The sequence below is a fragment of the Crinia signifera genome, chromosome 11, assembly GCF_055691185.1.
Source record: "Crinia signifera chromosome 11, ASM5569118v1, whole genome shotgun sequence".
In the NCBI taxonomy this organism is placed as follows: Eukaryota; Metazoa; Chordata; class Amphibia; order Anura; family Myobatrachidae; genus Crinia; species Crinia signifera.
This window is the reverse complement of record NC_139227.1, coordinates 40,432,630-40,444,811: the sequence shown is the minus strand read 5'-3', so window position 1 is coordinate 40,444,811 and position 12,182 is coordinate 40,432,630. Positions and strand designations below refer to the sequence as shown.

General features: G+C 45.5%; 1 protein-coding gene across 1 annotated transcript; it reads left to right on the top strand.

Moving 5' to 3' along the window:
* The first annotated feature begins 3,904 nt into the window (after window positions 1-3,904).
* NDUFA6 (NADH:ubiquinone oxidoreductase subunit A6) lies at window positions 3,905-10,299 on the top strand. The gene is made up of 3 exons (XM_083164029.1): window positions 3,905-4,098; window positions 8,410-8,525; window positions 10,105-10,299. Exons 1-3 carry the CDS (start codon window positions 3,960-3,962, stop codon window positions 10,234-10,236), a joined length of 387 nt encoding a protein of 128 aa, XP_083020155.1. The 5' UTR covers window positions 3,905-3,959; the 3' UTR covers window positions 10,237-10,299.
* Window positions 10,300-12,182: the final 1,883 nt, after the last annotated feature.

Here is a 12,182-nt window from a genome sequence, read left to right as displayed (position 1 = left end):
TTCACTTCATCGCGGCTAACCACTGATGGCAATCGCAGCCAGTGTACCTAGGGCCTTATTCTAGTTCACTCTTTCTGACAAAATCCTTCTTAGATGGACAAAACCATGTGCACTGCAGGGGGGCAGATGTAAAATGTGCAGAGAGAATTAGATTTGGGTGAGTTATTTTGTTTCTGTGCGGGGTAAATACTGGCTGCTTTATTTTTACACTGCAATATAGATCTCACTTTGAAGTAAATCCCCACCCAAATCTAATTCTCTCTGCACAAGTAACCTCTGCCCCACCTGCAGTGCACATGGTTTTGTCCATCTAAGAAGGATTTTGTCAGAAAATGTGAACTAGAATAAGGCCCCTAGTCTACTAGTCAGCTAAATGTTGAACACAACCAGGGATGGATTGAAATACAGACCCTGGTGATATTGCTAACGCTGTTCACAGAGTGCAGGTGGCACGGTGTCAGGGACCAATAGGAAGGAAGCCACAAGGGGCTGTATAATGATACGCAGAGGTCACAACCCCTGCTGGAGACATATTTATTGTGGTAAGCATTGCTGCCTCACAGCACTGGGAGTGGGACCTTGGTTAGCTTCCTACCAATGCCCTACAGGGCTGTGGGCCTAATTCAGACCTGATCGCAGGGCAAATTTGTTCTCAAAATAGACAAAACCATGCTGCACTGCTGGTGGGGTAGATTTAAGGTATGCAGTGCAGAGGGAGTTATGTATGTGTGCCTTGCCACTATGTCAGCCGGTTATGTATATGTGCTGTGCCACTATGGCATCTGGGTATATATATATATCTATATATATATGTGTGTGTGTATGTGTGAATTGCCACTATGTCAGCCGGTTATATGCATATGTGCTGTGCCACTATGGCATCTGGGTATATATATATCTATATCTATAAATATAGATAAGGGAATGAAGCGGCACTCATGAGGCTTTGCAAATCAAGTAGATAGGCTTTATTGATCCGACATGTTTTGGGGGGTAACCCTCCCGTCGTCAGGGATATGCATACAATAAAAAACCAAGTGTATTTATACAAAAACGTCAGGTACATCTTAACCAATCAGGTGAATTTCATTTCAAATGGACACTCCCATCACACCTGAGGCCATGGCTCCACACGGAGACAATTACCAGTCAGGATAGTGGTCTGGGGTGACGTCAGTGATCACACATGTTAACCATAAAGAGAATTATTTAACTTTTTTTGGAAAAACAGTATAGAGTGAACTCATAAATATTAGACATTAAATACGGTGATGTGCATAAGGATATAAAAGTAAAAAATAGAAAAATCAATAAAAATACATGCAACATATTACATCAATACTTTTGGTACATAAAAAAAGGGCAAATTGTTGCGATATTGTCCCAAAAAGGATCAGTTATGCAATGGGTATAAAGCGTCAAATCAAATGGCAATATGTAGAGTACGTCAACCAAGGGTGAAAATAGATTATTTAATAGACACACTCTCAATGTCATAAAAAACAGTGCAATCCCAATTGCTCGTTTAAACCACGGGGTGACATTGCTTCAAGTTTCATGATCCACCTGCTTTCTAATCTCAATAACAATTGACTTCTGTTACCTCCACGTCGAGGTTCTGGAATATGATCAATTATTTTGGTTCGGAGACTAGCTACCGTATGTCCGGCCGACAGAAAATGCCGCGGCACAGGTTGATCGCTAGCTCTGGTTGTCAGGGCTGAGCGGATGGCCAATCTGTGGTTGGCCATACGCTCCCTAAAGGTGGTTTCTGTTTTACCTACATATATAATGTAGGGTACACACCAGGACGACCCGCTTACGATGCACATCGTGAGCGGGTCGTCAGTGTCTCGTCCGACCCGCTCACGGTGACGCGGGGGGGGGGGGGCACGACCCGCTCACGATGTGCACCGTGAGCGGGTCCGATCCGATGGCGACCCGCACCCGGCTGTATGGTCGTCATTGAGATCCTACCTGCAGCAGGTAGGATCTCAATAACGACCGACCCGCGGGACCGCGCATCGGATCGGTATCGGTCCACACCAGGTCAGAAAAGGGCCCAATCAGCACACAATCTACATCCAATTGATCGGAATTGGATCTAGATTGTGGGGATCGGGCCCTAGTCGTCCTGGTGTGTACCCAGCATTAGTCCGCAAGGACAATATATGAGGTAAACAATGAATTTAGATAAACAATTGAGTACATGTTTAATCAGGTATTTCCTTCAGCTGTAAGGATGCAAGAAGGAATTTCACGTAAGCATTGAGCTACAGGTGGTACAGCCAACACACCTGTAGCATCCTGGGGTTTTAAATAAAAAATGTGCAGGGGGCTTAGGTTTCAAAAGATCAGTAATGTCAGTTTTGACCAGATAATCACGCAAATTTCTACCCCGTGAATACGCTGGCATAAGGCGTGAATTATGCAAAGCTGGTAAATCACGGTCTGAATTGACAACAGGCCACATATTTTTAACATATTTGGTGGTCACACTGCTGCTCTCGGTATATTTATTAATCCAGGGCGTGATTTTATCGGTTTTGGTGTTGGTATCAGACCCTTTTAAGCAACTTTGGCCGTATGCACAATGTTGGACTTACCAATGACTCTGTTTCTGTTCCCCTACGTAGATTGGCCCAAAAATCCACATTTGATCCCCCTACTAATTCACACTCCATTAAAGCTTTTTCACGTGTATGGTTATTTTAAGAATCACAGAAATATTCCCAGTAACGTCTCCTTCTGGAGGTGTGCTCTGGTTCAGGACTCTGTGTGAACACAGGTCTGCAGAGACCAAATGAAGCTACCAGTGTTACTCTAATACAAGGGATATGGCCACTTATGAGAAGTAATGGGCCCTAATCATTGACTCATCATCCGAATGAGAAATTTAAAGTGATAGAGCACCTCAATTTTATAAAAGGCCCTCTTACCTTATTGTGAATACACTTCTTCTGTGAAAGCTGTCCGAAATAATTCCCAATCTCTTGCAAAACCCTTGATGAAGTCCCACGAGGGGACGAAACGCGTTGGGTGTTCACATTTGCTATTTTAAAGTACCTGAAACCAACAAAGTACATCTTGTTATATTCTGGAACAACTGCTACCATTGTGTGGAACAAGAGACTTTTTAATAAATATTTGAAAATTTATGGACTTTATTTTATATGCTTTAAGAAATTATCATAAGGCTATGTTGGTCTAATAACAAAGATCAACACAAGGGGCGCCATCTTACGACTGTACCCCATACTTCCTCCATCCCCCATCCAACAGGGGATCTTGTAAGTTAGGCAGCCTCCACATAGAAACTGTTAATTCTGTGGCGTGAAACAGGAGTCTGTTCTCGATATATATATGTATATATATATATATATATGTGTGTGTGTATGTGTGCCGTGCCACTATGGCAGCTGGGTATGAATATGTGCTGTGCCAATATACCAACCGGGTATGTATATGTGCCGGGCCTCTATGCCAGCCAGTAATGTCTATGTGCCGGGGTCGCTATGCCAGCCATAATGTCTATGTGCGGGCCACTTTGCCAGCCAGTAATGTATATGTGCTGTGTACTATGTCAGTCAGGTATGTATATGTGCTGTGTCACTATACCAGTCAGTTATGTATGTGTGCCATGCCACTATGCCAGCCAGTTATGTATATGCGCTGTGCCACTATGGCAGACTCAGCCGGTTTTGTATATGTGCTGCCTGTGAAACTATACCAGACGGCTGTGTCTATGTGCAAGGTGTCATCAGGCAGACTACAAGTCCCAGCTTGCCATGTCACTTCCATACACATACACACAATGTATAGATGTCAGTTAAAGTGACAGGAGGAGGAAGAAGTGGAATAGGAGGAGTAGGTTAGCTGCTGCCATACACACAGGAGGGGAGGAGCCATACTAGTTGCGTCACTTCCGGTGTGTGCAGCAGCCGGGTGACACTGGGAAGATGGCGGCGTCCTCTGCCACCACAGCCGCTGCCCGGACGGTCGGTGCTGTGAAGCCACTTCTGAGCCGGGACATGGGGGAGGCCAAACGCAGAGTGCGGGAGCTGTACCGGGCCTGGTACCGGGAGGTGCCCAATACAGGTGCGGGGCCGCCGCGTCCTCCTACCGCTGACCTTCACCTGAGGGTAACATACACACACACACACACACACTGGAGGGGTAGTAACACACTGACATACACACACACACACACAACTATATATACATACACACAAAGGAGGGGTAGCTACACACTGACCTATACACACACTGGTGGGGTAACACACACTGACACACACACACACACTGGAGGGATAACACACACACACAAAACGATATATACATACGCACAACCACTGGAGGGGTAATAGACACACACACTGGAGGGATAGTAACACACTGACATATACACACACAAACACTGGAGTGGTAACACACACACTTGACACTTTCACACACACTCTACACATGCACATTATCTGCACGTATGTATATGATCCAGGAAACACGCTCTCTGTCTGTGCTGGACCCCACTGCTGGGCAGATCAGTGGCATCTTTAGATGGCCTCAGCAAGAGACATTGCTAGTTACATATAAGGCACCAGACCTGTTGTTTTTTGATAAATAATAATAAATTGCTTCTTATGTTCATAACCAGCTCTGTTATGCCCCTTTCCCACTGCAGCCTTAAAACGGTATTTTGCCGATTTTTGAGGGCAAAATACCGTTTAAGGCTGCAGTGGGAAAGCGCCAGAGTTGAAATACCGTTTAAAGTTAAACGGTATTTCAACCCGTTTTCAGAGCAGGGTTTTGCACGGTAATCTACCGTTTAAGATGCAATGGGAATGCATCTTTAAACGGTAGAGATGATTGCTGATTTTTTTCAGCAATCATCTCCGTGTGTGTACGCTGCCGGGCTGAAAGATTAACCACTTTCAGCCCGGCGGTACGCCCCGCTGCCACCCCCCGCCCCCCCCTCCCCTCTCCTGTCATACTCACTTGTCCACGGCGCGCTGCCCCGCTGTGTCCGGCTGGCTGCTGCTGCGGCTGGATGCCGTTAGCGACGCTGGCCGGGTCCAGCCACATGCCCCGCCTCCCTCCGTCCTGCTCCACACGGAGCAGCACTGGCCACCAATGTCTGATTTTGTAAGCCAGTAATATATAGATTGCTGGCACATGCTAGCAATCTATATATTTCTGGAACCACTGGGCACCAATGAAAATCCTAAGCCAGTAATATATAGATTGCTGGCACATGCCAGCAATCTATATATTTCTGGATCCACTGGGCACCAATGAAAATCCTAAGCCAGTAATATATAGATTGCTGGCACATGCCAGCAATCTATATATTTCTGGATCCACTGGGCACCAATGAAAATCCTAAGCCAGTAATATATAGATTGCTGGCACATGCCAGCAATCTATATATTTCTGGATCCACTGGGCACCAATGAGAATCGTAAGCCAGTAATATATAGATTGCTGGCACATGCCAGCAATCTATATATTTCTGGAACCACTGGGCACCAATGAGAATCATAAGCCAGAAATATATAGATTGCTGGCACATGCCAGCAATCTATTTAGCACCACTGGGCACCAATGATGCTATGGGAATGCATCCTTACTGTTAACAGGCAACAATTCCACTGATTGGTTGTTGCCTGTGTAGTGTCATTTGTGCTGTAAAAACGTTTTGAAGAGCTAAAACGTTTTACCTGCAATGGGAATGGTACTTAAATGGCATTTGAAACTGTAATCTGCTGCAGTGGGAATGCTAAATACCATTTAAGATTACCTGTAAACTTAAACGGGTCTGCAGTGGGAAAGCAGCATTAGTGGTAACATTATAGGAGCAGAAGGGTATGGAGTCCAGCACCCTGTTACAGGGAAGCCCATAGTGCTGTCATAATGTCTGATCAGCATGGGGCACAATTCCCTAGGGCAGGGTTTATCAAACTCAGTCCTCAGGACCCCACACAGTTCATGTTTTTCAGGTCACCCGACAGGTGCACTCATTACTGACCGACACATGTTAAAAAGATCCACAGGTGGAGCTAATTATTTTACTTGTGATTCTCTGAGGAGACCTGGAAAACATGCACTGTGTGGGGTCCTAAGGACCGAGTTTGAGAACCTATGTCCTAGGGAAAGCATTTCCTGCAAAATACAGAGGACGACAAAGAACGGCTTGTACCTACGTAGAGTCCCACTCTTTTCTATGGGGGCTTTTATTACTTAAGGTCCACACTGGGCGATTATGCCCAGCATGTATGGACAGTGATGACCACTGTCATCCCTGGGGGGAAAGCCGCTCGGTGCATACACACTGAGAGGTTTTCCCCCTTCCTGGCAGGGGGGGGGGGGGGTGGCTTTGCATAGCACAGCACTATGCAAAGCCATCCACAAAGCGGCTCATCTGCTAGTAATACCGGCAGATGAGTGGCTTTCCCGGCGATGATGCGGGAGCGCACATCACCGCTCAGCGTTGGGCCGTACACACTGGGCAGCTTTGGTGTTTTAAGCAGCTTTCAGCTCAAAATCACCCAGTGTGTATGGGCCTTTAGAACACGCTATGGATAACTGAAGATATCTCCATATTGATAATGCATATAATCAGCATGTGCAATATCCAATTACTTATTATCAAGTAATTATGTTTCAACCTTAGACTCTAATTAAATATGTGAATGAGATTGGGATCTTATATTGTAACTAGAAGTTATGTTTTAAAGTGTTGCTAGATGGTGTAAAGATGGGTCGATGTGTCCCCTGGCCCACTGCTGTGCTGACTGAGCTGGAAAGCTAAGCACACTTACCAATTGCTTGTTCGATGTGTGTGCTGCCCTCACTACTGGGTGGGCATTTGAAGATAAGATAAGATAAGAATACTTTATTGTTATTAACAATACATCACAACAATGCACCGTCAACAAAACTTAAATACAAAAACCTACACAAGGAAAAACATTTAGGGCAATTTCTCATGTCACTTAACAGCATTTAGCATACGAACAGCAGTGGGAAAGAAACTATTTGTCATACGCTTTGTGCGTGCCGAAATACTGCGATATCGTTTTTGCGATGGCAAAACTTCAAAAGCCTTGTATTCTGGATGGCTGGGATCTGCTAAAATACAGTTTGCCTTCTTTAGCAATCTATTTTTATATAAGTCATGGGCGCATGGTAAAGACACCCCTATAATTCTGCCTGCAATTTTAATCACACGATCTAACGCGGTCCTCTCAGCCACGGTGCAGCTCCCGAACCAAACTATGATTCCGTAAGTTAAGACACTCTCCACAATGCCTCTATAGAATCTAGCTAGTGTGTTGATGTCGGAGCATACAGCTTTAAGTTTTCTCAAAAAGAAAAGCCGTTGCTGAGCTTTCTTAACCACCGTGGTAGAGTTTAAAGACCACGTAAGATCATTTGAAATGAGTAGCCCCAAAAATTTAAAAACCTGCACCTCCTCAATAGGCTTATTCTCAATAAAAATGGGAAGTATTGGCCTACCACAGCCTCGCCTAAAATCTATTCTCATCTCCTTGGTCTTATTTGTGTTGAGGTGCAGACAATTTTGCCTACTCCATTCAAACAGTCTGCAAACCTCAGACCTATACGCTGCCTCGTCGTCATTTGTTATCAGGCCAACCACAGCGGTGTCGTCCGCAAACTTCACCATCTGTACGGATTCTGAAGTTGACACGCAATCATGCGTGAACAAAGAATATAACAACGGACTCAGGACACAGCCCTGTGGTACGCCTGTACTAACCGTGACCTCGCCGGAGATATGATTTCCGAGCTTAACTACCTGTGGTCTATTTACTAAAAATTGTAGGATCCAATTACACAAATGCCCATTTAACCCCAAATTAAAAAGTTTGGAAACCAACGAAGTAGGAATAATGGTATTAAAAGCAGAACTAAAATCCACAAATAAAATTCTAACATAAGAGTCCCTCTTTTCAAGATGGCCCAACGTTTGGTGCAGAACCAGCAGAATCGCATCATCCGTAGACCTATTTTCTCTATAGGCAAACTGGAATGGGTCAAAATTTGCAGCAAAATGAGACTTTATGTGTCCCAAAACCAAACGCTCAAAGCATTTCATCACCAATGATGTTAAGGCGAATTGCCCACCCAGCTGTGACAGCACTCCCTGCAGTCAGTGTATGGGCGGTCGGCTGGTTCCCATACACGCTGTACTGGGGGGGATGCACTATGTCTGTGAACAATGTTCACAGGCATATCTGATATCTCAAATATATGGTGTAGGACTCCTATATGATGTATATACCCGCTGATATGCAAACGATACCACAGGCAATGTATTGTTCCTTGTGCCCCCAGCTTTATTATGGACAGGAAGTAGACTTATGTGTGATCTCTGATTTGTGTCTGCAGTTCACGTGTTTCAGCTGGATATCACCGCGAAGCAGGGACGGGACAAGGTGAGAGAGATGTTCCAGAAAAATGCGCATGTCTCAGACCCAAGAGTCATCGACCTCCTTGTCATTAAGGTAAAATAATACTGTATATCTTAATGTGCAGCCTGTGTGGCTGATACATAAATAACGTATAATAGCCTATATACTAATTTGTATGCACCACAACATGGGACCGAACCACCCTGATGTACCTGGTTCGCTGCAAGTCCTCAGTCTTTACTGACCTGACCTTTGCGACATACAAAGGATACACTGCCAAACAGGTGTATTGTATCTCTGTCTGCATATGCTGCTTTTGTGTGACCACACCGTCTGAATGTGACCGTCCCATTACAGCCAGGCTCCACCTCTTCAGTAGATTTCAGGTGTTCGCTTTAAGACCTGACTTTTTTTTATTCAGCCCATAGCCTCCAATTGTGTTCTGGGCTCCTGGATATCCACTGCTGTGTTTGTATGTGCACAGAAACAGCTAGGTTAATTGCGGGTATGTGGAGTATTCATTGGGAGGTTGAATGTTGAAGTTGATACTATGGTTACCATGCAGAAGGATTACAGGCCTAAGACTTGCACAATGCGGTTTTCCACTGCAAAAACCACCAGAAATTGACAATAAAAACTGTAGCTTCAAAAATAAAAATGTTGCCTCCTTTAGATAAAGGGGGGTATTTAATCTCCCGCCGCTATTCCCAATGGGTGAAATTGCGGCTGGGCCCTATTCAATGCTGTCTTCCTCAGACAGAATTGAACAGGGATCTCGGCAGGACGGGCCCGACTGCTTGTAAAGTTCTGCCGAGAACGGCCGGGATCTGTCGACATCCCGGCCGCAGCTCAATGATTTCCATCTGTTTCTTGCGACCACACCCCCTTTTCGGCGCTCGGCAGGCGGGACATTGAATCCCGCCTGCAGAATCGGGGGGGGGGGGGCGGCGCACCCACGGGAGGGAAGGGGCTGGCGGGTTATGCAGCCGGCGCCCCATCGCTCTAGACACCCATGATTTGTAATGCGGCATGGCCTAAAGCAGGGTACACATTAAGTGTGTCACAGGTGTATGTAGTGCAGATTATTTTTCCTCCTATCCTGCCTACCCTACCCCTCCATCCGTTCCCATCCATTCCTACTTATCCTATTGCTTTTCGTTCGTCCACCCACCTCCTTTTAGTCTGTTATCTCTTATGAGCAGGGCCCTCCTTCCTCACGTATTCACCCTACCTCTTTACCTCACCAGCGCTCCTGCCCTGTTCTTCCCTTCCTCTACTTCATCTTCGGTCTCCTCGACAATTTCGACACCTACTTCAAAACTGAAGCTGATTTTAATTCTATTAGCTATACCCCTATTTATGCTGTATTTTATCAACACACCCTGTACGTTACCTTGTCATTTGTTTTTTTTATTTGCTATTTACGGCACTTTGTGGCGCCTTATAAATAAACGAACTATTACTTGGAGTAATACCTATTGCTGGCATATAGGTAGGGACAGTCACAGCTTGTGTTTCCTACCATTGTGCATATGTGTGATTGCGTGTCCACAGGTGGACATGAAGTGTGTCACAGGTGTATGTAGTGCAGATTATTTTTCGCTTGATTCCACACCGCTGGTGTGAACACATCTGACTAGTGCATCTAATTAATGTTACTATTTTCTTTTAGGGGAAGATGGATCTAGAAGAAACCATAAAGGTCTGGAAGCAGCGGACACACCTTATGCGCTATTTCCATGAAACCGAATACGCTACCCCTACAGATTTCCTATCTAAATTTTATGCCGGACAAGACCTTTAAGTTTCTTATTGCTCAATTCATGTATAAATATTGTCAATAAAAATGTATGGAGTGAATATACAACTAGGTTGTCTTATCCCGGGGTGTGGGTGCAGTAGTACAGGTGGCTTGCTGGTGGGAGAGGAGGAGGGAATGGAGCTCCATTGAGAATGGAGCACCATTAATGACCGTACAGTGACAATTTGAAAACAATAGGTCGGACAAAAGGACGGTAGCTACCGAAGCAAATCCTATAAAAGTTCTAGAACAAAGTTATGGTTTCCCAGCTATTTATCCTGGTAATCGTAAGATATTTGTCCCCCAATGTGCGGGACACACTTCACATATTGCAATAAACAATTTCATTATGTCTGGGGGGCAAGCTAGGAACATGGTAACGAGTGCCTGAAGAGTAACAAGAAATTGCCGGAACCCATAGTAAAATTTGGGTGATATGTCTATCTCCCCTTGAGCCACACTCTACTTGCACATGTGGAAAGAAGTCACGTTTGGGTTTGGGCCGCTATCCCCTCCATCCCTCATATCCAGGAATCCATCTGATTTCACCTGGATGGAATATTTTTGGGCCCAAATTATGCCTAGCACCTCATTGTTGCTGTATGTTAAATGTATTATTGTTCTTAGGGAGATTCTCTTCTCAGGTGCCCAGAATAGGTGCAGGCTCTGTCTCACCAGTCACAGTGCTAGCTATCCAATTACATGAGTAGCCTGTCACTGTGGTAAGTTCCACCTCTGCCATTCCTCTTAGAGCCATAATAAAATCCAATGTCTTTTATTGAACTAAGATGTATATTAAACGTATAATGCTGTCATTGTACATAATTATAGTAACACGAGCAGCCGTCAGGGCCAAGAGCAGTAACAAAACCAGGAGTAGACGGCCTGATTGTGGTAGTCAAATGTCTAGGGCAGTGGTTCCCAAACTGTGCGCCGTGGCTCCCTGGGGTGCCTCGGGACACATGCAGGGGTGCCCTGGGTTGGTAGTCCAGGACCAACTAAAATTATTAATGGTTAATTATTTATAAATACAGGGGTGTCTGGAGACCTGCACTTTGCCTGTTGTGCGGTGAGAGAAAGGCTGTCTAGACGTTGATGTGTATAACAAATGGTTTATTGAATAAAGCAAGAAAAAAACATCAATGTTCTGCAAAGTGGCAGGTATTGAGTTAAATGTGTCAAAGAAACTGGGGGGGGGGGAAGGGGGGGTGGTAGTCAGCTCACTGTTGCACCTGAAGAGGTGTCTGCAGTCTGGCTCTCCCTGAAGAAGACCTACAACAGGTGGATACGTGTTGGAGCTACACCCTACACTCACCAAGTCTCCCCCCTCCTACAAGGGAGTCGAGCGCACGCTACTCCGCTGTACCGCGCTCCCGGCTCATGCTGACAGGCAGAACCCGGAAGTAGCGGACACCAGTGTAGAAGCAGCGTGGGGAACAGCCAGCGTCCTGCAGGGCTCTGCAGGCGCACACAGACTGGAACTACGTGGGACGGTCAGAGAGAAAGCCAAGGATTAAAGGTATGTGCTAGTGCACCACCAGCAGTGCAGGGACGCCAGCCACTGGTGACACTATTTGCACCATCACCATCTATCAGTGTGACTTATCCTCTAACCCCCCCCCCCCCCCCCCGGACTTTTATTCATTTATCCGCATAGAGGGAACCTCCAGGACATCATTGCATGGTTCTTCCCCCCCCCCCTATTTTTTAACTAAAGGAATGCAATTCTGTGAACATTAAAACAGTCATTCCACACATTCGCCCCGATTGTTTTTCCTCTGGCTACCAAGTCAGCCAGACTGCAGACACCTCTTCAGGTGCAACAGTGAGCTGACTACCACCCCCCCTTCCCCCCCCCCCCCCCCCCCAGTTTCTTTGACACATTTAACTCAATACCTGCCACTTTGCAGAACATTGATGTTTTTTTCTTGCTTTATTCAATAAACCAT

Bases quoted from the DNA above. Each gene is read 5' to 3' on its own strand.
- NDUFA6 (XM_083164029.1), top strand. From the start codon at position 3,960: ATGGCGGCGTCCTCTGCCACCACAGCCGCTGCCCGGACGGTCGGTGCT. The intron at 4,099-8,409 runs GTGCGGGGCCGC...TTGTGTCTGCAG, and splicing joins CCGGGAGGTGCCCAATACAG to TTCACGTGTTTCAGCTGGAT. The intron at 8,526-10,104 runs GTAAAATAATAC...ATTTTCTTTTAG, and splicing joins TCGACCTCCTTGTCATTAAG to GGGAAGATGGATCTAGAAGA.